This window comes from Osmerus eperlanus, chromosome 14 (assembly GCF_963692335.1).
Source record: "Osmerus eperlanus chromosome 14, fOsmEpe2.1, whole genome shotgun sequence".
NCBI classification, from domain to species: domain Eukaryota; kingdom Metazoa; phylum Chordata; class Actinopteri; order Osmeriformes; family Osmeridae; genus Osmerus; species Osmerus eperlanus.
Window position 1 is genome coordinate 7,523,904 of NC_085031.1, and position 16,503 is coordinate 7,540,406.

At 36.8% G+C, this 16,503-nt stretch overlaps 1 protein-coding gene across 3 annotated transcripts; it reads left to right on the forward strand.

Moving 5' to 3' along the window:
- Window positions 1-164: 164 nt before the first annotated feature.
- On the forward strand, window positions 165-14,286 carry scai (suppressor of cancer cell invasion). Of its 3 annotated transcripts, XM_062477953.1 has the most exons (17): window positions 165-496; window positions 1,136-1,261; window positions 1,476-1,571; window positions 2,232-2,318; window positions 2,921-3,019; window positions 3,365-3,461; window positions 4,092-4,190; window positions 4,705-4,857; window positions 5,350-5,451; window positions 6,093-6,194; window positions 6,394-6,472; window positions 6,750-6,849; window positions 7,016-7,097; window positions 9,783-9,855; window positions 10,405-10,578; window positions 11,550-11,650; window positions 11,769-14,286. In XM_062477953.1, the coding sequence occupies exons 2-17, from the start codon at window positions 1,155-1,157 to the stop codon at window positions 11,913-11,915; spliced, it is 1,698 nt and encodes a 565-aa protein (XP_062333937.1). In that variant the 5' UTR covers window positions 165-496; window positions 1,136-1,154; the 3' UTR covers window positions 11,916-14,286. The 3 variants fall into 3 exon arrangements, with proteins under 3 accessions (XP_062333937.1, XP_062333938.1, XP_062333939.1); XM_062477954.1 differs by lacking the exon at window positions 5,350-5,451; XM_062477955.1 differs by lacking the exon at window positions 165-496 and having other exon boundaries at window positions 2,907-3,019.
- Window positions 14,287-16,503: the final 2,217 nt, after the last annotated feature.

Below are 16,503 nucleotides of genomic sequence, written 5' to 3' on the forward strand. Positions count from 1 at the left end.
CTATAGTTCCAGGAAAGTATGTTTGTGCTTCAGACCGACATCTGCACTGTGCAGTCGTTTCACAAAATCCCCCACTGCACCTTTAAGGACTCCGGTGCTGTATGACCTTTATTTTGAAATTCGAATCCAGCTGCAGCAAGGTATGCTGGACTCGCTCTCGCGGCTACCCTGCGACTGGATGCTGTTGTGACCTAGTGTAGTAGTAGCTGCGAGATGCAGCAGTTGTATCAAGCTAATCAGAGAAGTGAGCGACATCTGCATTCCCATTGATTAAAAGCGGGACTTTATCCCCAGATTGACAGCCGAACAGTTGCATATAGCAGGACTGTCACCCAGTAAATCGAAAAAGTCGGTAGCTAGCCTTGACGGAAATGCTGGAGAAACTAAGCATTGGCTAGCAAGCTAGCTAACATTTTCGACTAGCTAGAGGATAAGGGTCGTCGCAGCAGGGCATCATTAAACAGCTGTGTTGTGTGTTAGCTGGGGAACTATTCTGGTAAGATTGATTGCTGCCTATATAGCTATAACGTTAACTGGATGAATGTCTTAAGCATGTAACTAGCTGCGTCTAAAAACCGATACTAGAAACTAGTGTTAAGCGCCACACAATGGAATTGTGTTGAGTCGGGCATGCTAGCCTAGACAAGCCAGACATTGATGATGTGCACAACCCGCTTGGAGCATCTTCTGGCTGTGGACCTGCTAGATTATTGCAACGATGTGGAACATATCCACTTGAATTAACATATGCAATTTGAACCAGCCTACATTTGACATAACTAATATACCTTTAATTACTGTAGATCAACCATCATCCCGTCACTTTCAAATAATTTTACATATTTGAGAATCCATTTGCTAGTTATAGCTAGTTACTCACTCAGTTGTGTCTTCTGGCTCCTTTTCTTATTTAACACCATTGACCTAGTAGAAATTGGAGCCTCTCATATTAAATTTAGGAATTTACCCATTTACATTTTGCTGAACACATCCGATCCCATTTTCTTTCAAATTCAAAAATTAGGTTTTATTTAAATATTGAAATTATGAATGACTATTAGAACATAGCCTACAATATTTAAGAAAACGCCCAATGTTAAGGGCAGCATTTATGCAGCAATAAAATCTTGTTCAGGTGTGGAAAAATAAGTGCCATGACTGGAGCTGGGGCTGAAGATGACATTCCATCAGGTGAAAGGAAGACAGTTACAGACTTCTGCTACCTGCTGGACAAGTCTAAACAACTCTTCAATGGGCTGAGGTCAGCTTTTCCGCTAGTTTAGGTCTTGCATGTTTTTTTAAATATATTGTTTAATTTTTAACTGCCATGCTTGCATCAGCATCTATTTATGTATTCAGATTTAGTGGTTTTGCTGCTGTCCCTTGACAAATTAATTGATGATTTGTTTTGCAGTAAGATCTTACCTTTTTCTTATTTATTTATTTCCATTTGGCACTATCTTCTGTTAAAATAGAGACCTTCCACAGTACGGACATAAGCAGTGGCAGTCCTACTTTGGGCGCACCTTTGATGTCTATACAAAACTATGGAAATTTCAACAGCAGCACAGGTCAGTTGAATACATTTGAATACCTTGCTTGAATACATTTTGCGTGTCCGCTATTGCTCTAAACACCATCAATGTAGAATATTCCAAACCTAGTATGCAGTTAAGATAGTGTCCACTGTTGTTTGTGTGAAATCTTTATGACGGCAGGCTTCAGCCAATCTTACAGGCCTGTACATTAGGTCAGGGGTTCTCAAACTTTTTGGGGCTCAACATTTTCCAAGGACCCCCCATAAACATCCATTCAGCGTACCCTTTGTGCTCTTAAATTGACACAATATGCTTGTTTTATTGGTGCAAATGGTCCCCATCTGTAGATTATTATATATGTTTTCAATTTTTAATGATACACATTAATTTTACAATTCATTTTACAATGTTATAATTTATGGCAAATTATTTCGCGGACCCCCTGGCTATGGTTTGTGGACCCCACTTTGAGAACCACTGCATTAGGTGACACTAAATAGTTTTTTGGGCGTTTTTTTACTGCTGAGTACTACTGGGGTCAGACTAGTGAGTCAAGGGAAGAAAAGCCAGTGGGCAAATTTTTTTATATTTCTGAATGACTGAATCCTTTCAGTAGTTAATACATAAATACAAATGTCAAAGTAAAATGTTTCCATAGTTATAGCTAAACAGTGCTTCCTTTTTTGAGTGCAGGCAGGTGCTGGACAATCGATATGGCCTGAAGAGATGGCAGATTGGAGAGGTTGCGTCCAAAATTGGGCAGCTTTACTATCACTATTAGTAAGCTTTATAATGTATTATCGTTGTTTGTACTGTCACCATACACCACAAGATTGGAGTGTCCAGGTCAAAATGCATAGAAATGGCTTGGCTGATTTACCACATGTAAAATACATATAATTACGTTGCAATAAATGACTTAAATTCCCCTCTACAGTAGTTTCAGATGTGTTCCGGTGTGAAATTGATGCCAAATGCTGTATACTGTAACAATTTGAATTATTTTAATAATAATATAAATATATAAGTTATATTTAAGTACTCATTTATTTAAGTGAAAGGTGTGGTCGTCAATAAATGAACTCATAAATAATGGATTTTCCTACTGGTTGACCTCAACAAAACATATAAACTGCCAGTCTTGGGCAGAGCAGAATTGGCTAGTTGAAGCCTTTCAGTTGGAACATCTTCTGTTGATGTGTAAAAGCATTTGTATCATGGTATATTACTCACAATTAATTTATGTCGAGAGTCATAGCAATGACTGGCAGAGTACAACATGACTGTCCTTTTGATAGGTAAAGGAAACCAATGATGATATTGATGTGTTAAAAAGTGTCAGAGACAAAGCAAGCCCTTTTATTTCAGTTTCTTTGTTACAGCCTTCGTACCTCAGAGACAAGTTACCTGAATGAAGCATTTTCATTCTACTCTGCCATCCGACAGCGTTCCTACTACTATCAGGTTAACAAAGAAGATAGGTAAGTAGTATAAGTAAAGTCATCTTGTTTTAGAAATGTTTGGAAAGACACTATTGTTTCCTTGGCTCATTTATCTGGCATTGCTGTATGGGCAATACGAGTAATGTATGTATACTTTTTAGCTTAGTAGGTGGCTATTTACCGTAAGTAGCTTAGCTATTTTATTGACCTACTGCAGTGTTCAGTATTATCAATAAATATTTGATTGTGTGAATAAAATAAAATAAAAAATAATAATTTAACATTTGTAATCTTTAGGGCAGTGGTTAATCGAATTCCCCTTTGCTTTAAGTAGTTAACTGTGTCCTGCTTTATTTCATACACCCCTTCTCCCCTCCTTGTTAGGCCAGAGTTGGTAGTGAAGAAGCTTCGATATTATGCTCGCTACATAGTCGTCTGTTTACTGCTGAACAAGATGGACCTTGTGAAAGTTTTGGTCAAGGTATGGAACCGTTTTTATGAACAAGATGTTGTGCTTCTATGACAAGGGAATATAAAGAGTCTAGTGTAGATCAGGGGTTAACTTGTACCTGCCATTAATGGCAACAATAGTTGTGTATGTGTTGAAATAAGGTTAAATGGAATCGTTAAAGTCCAAATTCATGCAAATGTGGTCAATGAAGGCTTTAATGTGACCCATTTTTGACATTATGAATTGAGTATGAATTTAAGATATACATGATTCATTGTTTAATGAACACTTAATGCTAAGGAAATTAGTGTTTAACCATCTTACTTTACACTAACCTACACTTAATATAGTTTGCAGTTTAATTGAACTTTTTTCAAACATCTGGACATTTACATTTAGTCATTTGGCAGACGCTCTTATCCAGAGCGACTTACAGTACATACAGGGACATTCTCCCCGAGGCAAGCAGGGTGAAGTGCCTTGCCCAAGGACACAACGTCATTTGGCACGGCCGGGAATCGAACCGGCAAACTTCTGATTAATAGCCCGACTCCCTAATTGCTTAGCCATCTGACCCCCACCACTTTATCTTTAGACACACACAAACTCTATACACGCATATTTTACCATATTTATAATGTCTTGTGTTTTCTTTTGTAGGAGCTGTCAGAGGAAATAGAAGACTACACTCAGAGATTCAATACTGAAGATCAGTTAGAATGGAATCTTGTTCTACAAGAGGTTGCAGCTTTTGTGGAGGTCAGATCCTTATATAACATGTTACTTTGTCAATCAAAAAAAAGTTTTATAAACTAATAATGCATTCAAAGTTGTCCTTTGTTGGTTCCATTGTTTCTTTTTCATAATGACTGATATAAAGAATCATTTTGTTGGTAACAAAATTAATTGTATTATTATACAGATGTATACAGTATTTATCAATATGCTACAGTTGTGTTTGCACCAGGTGATGGGTGTATTCTATACAATTTGGAAATGGTTGGTGCTTGATATTAATGCATGTCTGGGACATGCAAACTTTTTCTGTGTCGTGTATATAGTCATTACATCATTGCCCAACCAAAGTGGAGCAGTGCAGCGCAAAAAAGAGAAAGTCAAGATGTGGTCTGACCTAAATTCAGGATGGTCTTTAAAAAGAAAGGAACCATCTCGTTGCACTTTCCTGTCAAATATAAATGTCTACATTTATTTCACGCTCATGCAGGAATGCTTATCGTGTGTTATGTGTTGTTTTCCTGTATTATTTGAGCAGGCAGACCCAGTGATGGTCCTAAACAATGAAAATTCTGTTGCCGTTACCACCAATCGACTGCAGGAGGGTGGTGTGCCACCATTGGAACAGGGAATGGTTGTTGGGCAACTTATCCTGGCAGATGCGCTTATCGTTGGAAACTGTAACAACCAGGTATTAACTTATTGTGATTTCTTGAAAGATTGTAGCAGTACTGTGAACACTCTTTTTTGTCTTTTGTGTGATTTTATCTGTTTCTATCCCATTTGAAACCGTAAATTTTTCTTATCGTCTCAAGTTTGGTATTTGAACCTTTCTGTAACTGTTCCCATCTGGTATTGGGAAAGTAAACTGATGTAATAGTACCTTACAAACCAAACATGTATTATTCATTGTCTGCAATAACCCCATGGTAGATGGCTAATAAATAAAACTGTATAAACCTTTGGATAAGTAAATTAATAAGGCAGCTTGGTGATCTTTCATCCAAGTTTGATCAAATGTAATTGGGACAAGTTATGTTGCTGCTTTGACCTGCTCTCAAACCTGACTGAAATTCGCTTAAAATGTTTTTCTTGCTCAAATAATAAGGCATTATTTTACATATTTTGGTAATTTAACATTCTAAACCTGTTTCTCTCCCATTCTTTTTTTCTTTTTTGGTAGGTGAAATTCAGTGAGCTAACTATCGACATGTTTCGCATGCTTCAAGCTTTAGAAAGGGAACCGATCAATCTGGCTATTCAAACAACTAAAACAGGGTCATTGGTAAGTGTAATACACTTAGTGTCTTTCATCTCTCTAATCATGTCAGGAATATGTGTGTGTCTGTGTGTATTTTTTAGAATGGGATTTTAGGGCAGCGAGTTTCCACGATTATCTCGAGAACTGGGCACAAAGTTCATATTTCGCAGGTGTCTTTTTTAGAATCCAATGGAGTGGAGTGACACGTTTGATGTTGTTTGGATAAGCATTTTGACATTTCCCAAAAATAATTTGCCACCAGTTTTGCTATGGATCTTTTTCAGCCATGTTCAGCTTGCACGATACGTTTCACTAAGCACTTGGACTTACTATTTACTACAGATAGGAGGCGGTATGATAACTTCAGTGAATTTAGTTTAGTTAATGAACAAATGTGATTAACAAAGGCATTCGTAATGAAATGAAATTAAGTGCTTAACGCACCGGAGTTCGTAGTAAGGAAAATAGGGAACATTTGTTTGCTCTCTTCGCTCTGACTGCTGGCATATGCTTTCAAAGTTTTTTTTATGGATGAAATGCTGGGTAGCTAACAGAACGACAATATAAATCGATTGTAGAACTTGAAGGTATTGTTTTGTGCTGCAAAAAATGAAATTCCTTTGTGGAAAAGTTTACAAATTATATGTATTTGTATTTATTTATAGGAACCTAGCGAGAAGCCAGCTAAGAGAGAAAATCCTCACAAGTATTTACTGTACAAGCCGACATTCAGCCAGCTATACACTTTCCTGTCTGCCTCTTTTAAGGTCTGTGTCTAATGAGACACTTTGTCTGCTCATTTATATTTGTTGGCAAATCTCAATGTCATCATTTATTTGATCTGATCAGTGTATATATATGTTATTTTGGTGTCATCATTTATTTGATCTGATCAGTGTATGTTATTTTGGTTTAATTTAAAAGGGAAATGATCTGAATTCTAATTTAAATGATGGTATTTTGTAGGAATTACCAGCAAACAGTGTGCTGCTTGTCTATATCTCAGCCACTGGAGTCTTTCCTACAGGACGCTCAGATTATGAGGGTATGTAGGGCCTTGAGCCTTGTTTTTGTTATAAATTATGTCATATGTATTTTTTAAGAAAACACAGGCATTAGCTAATATTTGCTGCATGAATGACACACCTTAGTCAAATCATTCATTTTGCCACTCGTATGATGTCATATACAAATGAGTCATGCTGGAAGTGGTAGTCACATAAGAATAGTATTTTGCCATGTGTGATTATATTAATAAGATCAGGGTCATTGCCTTAAAATGTCCTCTTGGTTTGATGACTTGAACTTCCATTTTTTCACAGGGCCATATGACTTTGGAGGAGTTCTTACTAACACAAATCGAGATGTGGTGAATGGGGAGACACAGCAGAAAAGGAACCATGCACAGAAAGAAATGCACTGGTGAGAATGAGTTAGTCAATACAGCGTTTAACTATCTTGCAGTTCTTTTAGGACCAACTGAGTACATATTATACATGTCCTTACATGTAGAATGTATGTATTGTATTATATGAATAAATATTACATTTGCGAAGTTTATGTATTTTCTGTTTGCAATGTGCCCAAGCCTTCACCCCGGAGACTTGTTCCCTTTCACCCGGAAGCCACTGTTTGTCATAGTGGACTCTTCCAACAGCACAGCCTATAAGGTTTGTTACATTGATTTACCGTTTATTTTTGATTGACCATATGTCAAAGTATGTAATAATATTTGAGAAGGTTCAATCCCATACACAAGGGTTCTCCAATCCTGGTCCTCGAGGGCAGTTGTCCTGCATGTTTTAGATGTTGCCCTGCTCCAGCACACCTGTTTCAAATGAATGGGTTGTTATCAAGCTCTGTGGAAGCCGGGTAATGACCATTCATTTGAATAAGGTGTGCTGGAGCTCGATTTGTTAAAACGATTTGTTTGTAAACCTCGACCTACGGTCTCGGTTAACAAACGTTTTAACAAATCTCGGTTTACAAAGGCGTTTGCAGACCTGTCGAGGAGTAAGCATTTGCTGTTTGTTGGACATCCCATTCCAAAACCAAGAGCATTTATATGGATTTGCCCCCCGTTTGGGGTTATAACAGCTGCCACTCTTCTGGGAAGGCTGTCCACAAGATTTTGGATTGTGTCTGGGAATGTGTGCCTCTTCAGTCACAAGAGCATTAGAGAGGTTGGGCACTGTTTTTGGTAATTAAACCTGGCTTGCAGATGGCATTAGAATTGATCCCACATGTATTTTGTCGTTTTCTGCTTGGGGACATTATTAAGCCAATTACCAATTTGGGCAGTTTTTCATGGATTTAGATGAAAATCCCTTAGTTATACTGCTGGACATAATTATGCTAAATATATTAAATTAAATAATTATTATGCATAATATGTCATTTTAGACATCTCTATGAATCAAATTGGCAATCTGGCAACAGTCTGGGGAAAGCCCTTTACTGTTTCGGCTTGAAAATGCCCCATGCACAAAGCAAGGTCCATATACTATTGGCCATATTGTGTACATATGGTCACAACCTTAGTAGCAAAGATCCATACATTTATCAGTATAGTAATCAACTAAAAATAGCATAATGTTATTTTGTAAAAAATCTTAATGACTAATAAATGCATTAAATATCCAACATAAATATATATTTTGACGTCTGTCTTGCTACGACTCCTACAGCTTGCAGTGGTGACAATGTTTGCATATAGTTGCATGATTCAGGCCCATTCAGTTTTGATTATGCTGAGAAGGATTCTAAGAGCTCTTATCCATATACAAAAAGATGCTTTCAAATTTGAATCGACTGTATACATTCCCAAGGACAAAGGAACATTAATTTGTCTTCACCCCTTACTATTGTAGCGGGGTTTGCTCGTTTAAGATTAGCAATACTTAATTTATAATAAAGTATGTAGTTCTTGGGGCACCACCTCTTATTGTTAAAGGGATAGAGGAAACCTTATTGAATAATATTTAAATAATAGCCTTCGTAATAATCAGTCTAATCTTAAGGAATGAATTCGTTCTAAGAGTAGAGCCAATCGTAACATCAGTGAACACGCACGTCAAAATATCTTTACAATGAATTTATTCAAGTAAGGTAAACAGATCTTATGAAAGTTGGATTATGGGTTTGATATGAGAGATTGGTTTCAATGAACAGAATGAAATGGTCTAACTTAAAGAAAGGCAGAAATTGTACAGTCAGTGATTACATCCTTACAAATCATAAACAGAGCAAACGCCAATGCCATGTCGAGGAGGAAAGAGCGTTAGCCATAGTTACGTTTGATCAGGGGTTGATCAATGATGTTGAGGGCGGTTTGCGCCAAAGGTCCATTTGAAGAATCTGAAGTCACAGCGCGGCTGCGCTGGGTCATGTGACTGAGTCTGCGGGATCTCAGTGAAGTCGCATTTGGAATTGCGTTTTTGGTCCTTCTGTTGAAACGTCCCGATAGTGGCGCGTTCACTATGAAGTTGAATCTCAGGAGAAGCTTGGCGACGTCCTTTGGAACGCCAATCCTGATGGCGTTCATGCCATGGTCGGTTTCGCTGGAGTCCGAGATTGATGGTCATCTTAGGGCTTTATACAGTTCGAGGGAGGACCCGTCTGGGGTCAGATGTGGATTGGGGGAAGCTGGGTTCTCAACTCCCCCCTTCTTCCTTCACACCTACCAAAGGTGTGATCTGATCTTTGGCTGGTTCATTCGATGGTTCAAATATTGTTCTGGACATCTTGGTACAGTTACAAAATATAGTTGAATGATTGTTTTATTATGATAGCTTCGTGTAGATACCAAGAATGACGTGGTTATCTTTCAGGAAGAAGGAGTTGTTACTAGAATCAAGATTTCAGTGAACACAACATTAAAACAAAGTAACAAACATAACACAAATATCCCTCTCATAATTCTCCACCTTGTACTCTTGTGGTAAAGGTGAAGTCTCAAGACTTTCCTCAAAAGTTCTGATCAAGGTATGTTCTTTGTTCAAATCGCCGCCGAAACGGATAGCAAATGGTCGCTGGAGACGTGTTGTCTAAATCAGGCCCTTTGAAGCTTGCAAGCTAGCAGGAGGGCTGATTAGGTAGATTGGGGAGGCCCCCCCCCCATTCTATGGTTCCTTTGCATCGGCGTTTGGTGGGTAATCAGCATACTGAGGGTGTCACAAGGGCTGATTCTGATGTGATTGAATCACTCTTCAGGTGTGGCAAGATGTTGGCTCCGTGTGGTCTTGTGGACCTCACTACACTATGATGGAATTTTGAAAATATAATCAGTGTAATATAATGAAATTAAAGCAATGTCAAGAAGAAGATGTGGCGTGACACTAAATATTTTCTTACAGAATTTCTCAAATCTCTTTGGCCAGCCCTTGGTGTGCCTGCTATCTCCCATATCCTATCCTAAGGGTATACAAGGTACAGTATTAAGCCATATGAGTCAGTTTTCTCATCTAAATAAATATCATGTTAACTGATCTAAATAAAGATAAGGGAAATGACAAAACACTGTGACTAGAACACAAGGGCCTCAGAGAGGTAGGTTTATATGAAGGGTACGTTGGGAAGTTAGGGAGCATGGGGGGGGGGAGATCAGAGGGTGTTTTCAGTCAGGCGTCATGCAGTGGGGAGAAGAGGGGTTGCCTAAGGTCTGCAGTGTAAAAACTGATATTTGCATGTTTAACCTATTTAGGACAGATATCAGATATTGACATTCTTGGATGTATACAGTATATATAATATTACAGTAGCTTCAGAAAATATTAAAAGTGCGTCAGACCTATTAGGCTACATGCTCTCATGTGTTGTGCCGCTGTAGCAATGAGTTCCTATAGCCTGATCTGACATGCCAAAGTAGCGTTTCATAATGCTACACCATGTTCAGTTATATTTCCTTTTATAAAAAAATATTTGACACATTTGATGCTTTTCTGTTCTTCACAGTCATAACTGCTACCTTTATTTCAGATCAATCCCAGCGTGGAAGCCTTTTCACGTTGTTCCTGTACTGCCCCTTAATGGCATTTTTGTCAGTGTGTGGCTTGAGCAATGTGCGCCAAGTATTGTGGGAAAAGGCTCAAGAGTTTCTCCGCAAGGTGTATCGTGACATTGGCCAGATGATGACACGCTCGCGAACCATAGGTATCTCCCAGCTTTGTGAAGGCTATTTTATTACGTATACATATGCATGTATACATACATTTACACATATATTTAAATACAGCTTGTGAGACGTTTGAAGCATTTAATTTAACATTGGTTTGCTTAATTATTATAGATTTTTTCCCCCACCACATCTTGACTTTGGTAATGATTAGGCCTTATTAAATTGTCAGTGGATTTGGTTCACGGTTAAGCTGTAGAGAGGTGATATGGAATAGTGAACACTGATGTATTTTTTGCAGTCTTTACATGGCAAGTTTTGCAAATGCAGTTCATCAAAACCTTATTACACTCAACGTGGGAAATGCAAAGGCTGCCATATTTTTTTACTGCTCTTGTAGACTGTGAACTACAGACATCACAAGATGTCCTTCTTGCTCCCAGCCACTTTCTCTGTGACTACTTATCACACACTTTCAGTCTCATTCCTCTATCCCAGGCCCCTTTGATATAATTTATGTTGCTTACTCATACCTTTTCCAGTCTTTGCTAGACTCTCTGTTCTCCTTTTTATCCTGTCATTTAGAGGGTTAAAGGCAGGGTAGGCAAGTTGCACAAAGCTAGCTATTTTGTGGAGGGGCAGAGTGCAGGTAGGTAGGTAGACAGACAGGTAGCCCATCCAATCCATAGTCAGGGTACCCCTTAATGATTGGTCGTGTTTATTACAATATTGCGACGCCCACAGATGTCGGAATGATTTCATATTACCGTCAAACCTTTTAGGTATATTGGTTGCTCTCAAGACGTGAAGTTACTTTTGGCAAATATGACAAAAAGTGCTTCTCAACAACATTGCCTACCCTGCCTTTAAATATGGTGTAAAATGTTTCTTATTCATTATTATTTGAATTACAATTTTGTCTGTCTTGGCTTCTGTAATACTTTTTATTACACAAACCGATAACATTTGGTTATTATTCAATATTATCTCAATGAAAATGTTTTCTTAGACCAAGCCTTTCTACAATTCTATGGAGACGAGTTCCTTCGATTACTGCTGGTTCGCTTTGTGTTCTGCTCAGCTACACTGAGACTCCACAAACTCTTCCGGGTAAATCACTCACTTTTTGTGCAATTACTGCATAGAACATTTTTATTATAAGAAATATTTATTGCTAGGTGAAAAGTTAGTTGCACTGTAACAGTTGCACACATTTCCCTTCTCACAGGAATCCAGAAGCTTCCCAGAGTCATACCCTCAGCTACCCAAACAGGAGACCGTGGAGAGTAGTGTTTTGCAGAAGCATGTTCTCGAGCTGGCAGCCATGCTAGATGTGCAAAATCTTTTCTGGAATGACATACAGGAGAACAACTAAGTGAGAAGGAGTAGTCAGCAATTTCATAAGTTATATAATAGGAAACACATGTTAACACTTGTAAACGCCAGAGACCTTACTGTCTATTACAGGTAATTTAATTGCTTGTTGAGCTCATCCAGTTTCTTTTACTTTTTAAGCGACATATTAAATACATGAATCTGGTTTAACATTCAATATACATACTGTATATTTGCGATGAAATCAACATGGTCCAGCTATCAAGTCAATGTAGGACACACAAGAACAGAATAACCCAAAAATATATATATATTGACCTAGAAATTTTCCACCACTGCCGGTAATGATTCCAGATGTCTGGACTGCAAAAGACATGCATTTAAACTGTAGGGTAATCGTTTGTAGGGTAATCCTGTACATCAATGGTATGTATAATTTATTTTATTTGTTTATCATACACATTCAAAATCAAGGCCTCCCAAGATTTGAAGTAGAAAAAAAAGAATTATGTTGGAAAAAAAACAGTGAATTATACCAAGAAATATGACATTTAATTTTTACACAAACCTTTTAAAGGTCCCATGACATGAAATGTTCACTATAGTTCACTACAGTATTAGGGAACCACTAAGGCCTATATAAAAGCATCCAAAAACAGCATGTCATGGGATCTTTAAAATATTCATCTGACACAATAATTTTGTTTTTGCACCTGTCAGTCCAGCTTTTTAAATATCAACAAGGCACTAATCAATGGATCCCTGCAAGCTGTATATTATCAAAAGGAGTAGACCCAGCTGTCTATCATTCATATGTCCCCATACATGTTTCTAAAACAAACTAATAAGAACAAATAATAAACATAACCAGACCCTTTTCCTATGTTTGAAAATATAAGTTAGTTTTAAAATGATTATGATTATTTTCCCTTTCCTGCTAAATCCACATAAAAAATTGGTAATAGTATCAAGTGAACCTGTGGATTCTTTAAAACAATACCAATCATTACACTATGTGACCAACAGGCTACGCTCTAGACCTTAGGAAGTTGACTGCCTGTGTGCGCGTCCTTGACTTATTATCTCAGCTCATGCTTGCAAACACAGAATGTGGCAGTATGCTGAAAGGTGAGATTGCACTAAAATTGATTGATTAATCGAGCCAATGGTATTTTTGGTTGCTGAGACTAAGAATTATTTTTTCAAACTTAACAATCAGTCATTTGGCTTGATAAATAATTTATTAATTTGTCTTCTCAGTGACACTCTCAAAAGTGTTATTGTTTGGCACCATGTGTATGCTTGTGGCCCCCATAGTTGTGGGGGTTATTTTTAATTTATTTGAAATCTGTTATTTTAGATGGGATTTAAGGAAAGATTGTGAGGGCGGTAAAGTTAATATCACTTTAAGTATATTTGTTGATAGTATAGAGCACTTGATCAATCTCCATTGAGAACAAATTGTGAATATATTATAGTTGACACACTTGTTTTAGCTCATTAAAATACAAACATGAAGGAATCTAGTTTCAATTAAGGGTTAAATCATGTAATGATGGTAGAGTAGATAATAGGTTCTAAAAGACTGCTTGCATTTATTTAGGATTAGATTTGGAAAAAAAGATCCATTCTTTATACTTACTTTATACTTATTTTATACAACATGCTCCATTTTTATACCAGGGAGTATAACTTTGGTTATACAAAGGTATGATGGGGGGGGGGAAAACTGTAGTACCTGACTAAACATGTATGCAAAGTCCATTTTAAATGTGTACACTTATGTAAGCAGTTCCAACTGAGTGTTCTAACTTCACACACTTTACCATTACATTTTCACTTATTTGCCTTGGTAAATTACATAAGCTAAGTGAAGTTGTTTTCAAACTGACGGTGAACAGTAATGTGAATATTTGCCAAAGTTTTCTTTATTGTCTTTTTTATTAGTTGAAATGTAATTTAGATACTCAGGAACATATGCAGCAGTATTTGAGCACACGTTTGGAAAGCATACTATTCTGAGGCCAGCACATTAAAAAAAAATAATAATACAAAAAGTGTACCCAAAAGTAAATATATTAAGTTAAATACAGACAGTATTTTCAATACGCTTGTTGATAATATTGAGCAGTTGTATGTGTTATAAGAAAACATTCTTCCCGTTGAGGTAGGTTTGTTTGTAAAAACACTGTGCGTTGTAACCAAAGGGTCCAACACTTTATGCTGCTGCTTTTTGTTGAAGTAAGCCTAACCATTACTAAGCTTCATCAACATAGGTGGAAACGTTTTATTTTGGTGTCAACAATTTAAGTTGTTAAATTTAAACATTGACTGAGTTGTTGTCACTCCTGATGAAATTAACATTTGAAGGTGGCAGAATAGAAAATATTATGAACATGAATTATAGGCCACATGAAGGGGGGTTTGTAAGAAGAATGTTTAAATACTGTGACATCTGCTTACTAACACGTTTTTAGTTGGCCTCAGATTAGCTTTCATCCCATTTTAGTGTCCATTGCCAATTAACATTTTACCGTTTAAATTGGATACTAATGGATTTTAAGAATACACTTTGGGAATTATGTATAACAACAACTATGGACTTACACACAGCAGTGAAATAGACCCTCCTTGGAAAACCTTTAAAGCTAGTTGCTATAGCAGGTAATGGGCACTCAACAGATCGTGTGGAAAATTCAAAATCCTCTTTGACTTTAAAACCTTTAAATTTTCAGGTAGGTTGATTAACTTTTTGTTTTTAGAGCATACATATCAATAGAAAATTGCATGCTAATCTGACCATTGACTACTTTTCAAAGTATTCAAAAATATTTTCTCCATAGATATATTTGATATACATTAATGCACTAAAATGTTTATAATATTGGTAGTATATTTTCATTTTACTTTAATATTTTTTGGATGCATTATTATGTATTATTTTAAGCCTCCAATAATTTTTTATTTGTTTGGTTCTTGCCACATATCGCAGCAGAGCGCATCCATTTAATATTGTAGTTCCAACTCAACTGGTAGACCATCAAAAAACACAGCCTACTTCAATGATGGCGAGTTTGGGAAACCAACTTCAGACCATTAGGAATTACTCTATTTTATTTGACACCCTTCCTTGCATTCCGTAACCGGTATACTATTGCTAGCCTTTTTGGCAAGTTAATTCTGCTGCTTGTTGTATTTCTTTGCATGTCTATATTGTCCTTAGCTTATGCTGCCCTGTATATGTCAGTGTTACTGCAAGTCTGTTGAGATTTTTTCTGCATGTTGCCAAGGTTAAATTAATGTATTCTTGATGGAACCCATAATGGATGTGTATTGGATAAGAGTGTCTGCTAAATGACTAAATGTGTATTGTAATTGAGCAAGCAGGTGGGGAAAAAACTGCCCTCTTACAAGCTTACGGTCACAAATGACAATTTGCTAAGCAGATTTTTAAATTACTAAGAAATTTGAATTCTTAGACTAAATTAAGAAAGCAATCATCTTTAAAATGTGTATATTTGTGTACTTTACACTGTGGATATTGTATGTTTACAGACAAAATAATAGCTTTCAGCACAGATACGTTCTTGTCTGTAGTATGTGTGTAGTAAGGTAGTTTAATGTACAAATTGTGTGAAGAGATATGCAATCAGCATATTGTGAATGGTGCATCATTTTCTGTGGGTCCCTCTTCTGTTCTTCAGCCTACATTCCAAGGACATGGAGTCAGGGGGAAACTGCCACTGTTACCCTCCCTGTATTACTATGATAGTAATGGTACTATTTTATTATATGTGATAATGATCATGGTAGCCTTGCACTTTACTGTATGGAAATATGAACTTGTGCTGTTGGTAAAAAGGCATGTCAAGAAGCATACATTCATTTAGTTTTATCCCAACCTCACTCTCTAACCTAATAACCTTTTAATATTTTGTGTGTTAATCACAATAGTCAAGAATATTGCTCAATGGTAACAGTGACTGCAGACTAGTTTTTGTGATCATTGTTGTAATATTTATCCTAATTAATGCTTCTTAATTAAATACAACTTTTAGTTTGTTTGGGATAGCATGAAAGCCAAGCCTAAACTCAACCCATTCATATCCTGATCACACTGGACCATTGGTCCAGGTCAAATGGAATCACAAGCACAAAAAGGCTAGCTCGGCTTGTCTCAATGTACAGTAAAGGCACACTTTTATACATATATTATGGTATAATTTAATGTTGCTCTCTGTGGAAAAAAAATGATCATAAAACTTGTAACATAAAAACATGTATTGTTTGGTTTGTACGTGCATATAGGGTTGAACAGTTTATATAATTGCTACAGTCCTTATTCCACTTGTGTAATGACCAAAAATCCATTACTTTGTAACCAGATTACAATTAAACTAGAAAAGGGTAGTTATTGTAAAGATTGATTTGTGTGCTATAGCTTCAGCAGTTTAAATGTTATTTTATATAACTTGAATGCAATAAAACAATTTTTTTTTTTACTTATGACTATAATCTACTCAAAAAAGCCCCCTTTGGAAAAAAAGGTTTCTGCAGTTCATCTTTCTAAGGCTGTATTTCTCAGGGTTCGAAATGACCTATGGCTCCCGGGGTCCCAAAGGTTTTAT

Coding starts and splice junctions, on each gene's coding strand:
- scai (XM_062477953.1), top strand. CDS start 1,155: ATGACTGGAGCTGGGGCTGAAGATGACATTCCATCAGGTGAAAGGAAG. Junction 6,195..6,393: donor TCCTGTCTGCCTCTTTTAAG/GTCTGTGTCTAA, acceptor GGTATTTTGTAG/GAATTACCAGCAAACAGTGT. Junction 6,473..6,749: donor AGGACGCTCAGATTATGAGG/GTATGTAGGGCC, acceptor ATTTTTTCACAG/GGCCATATGACTTTGGAGGA.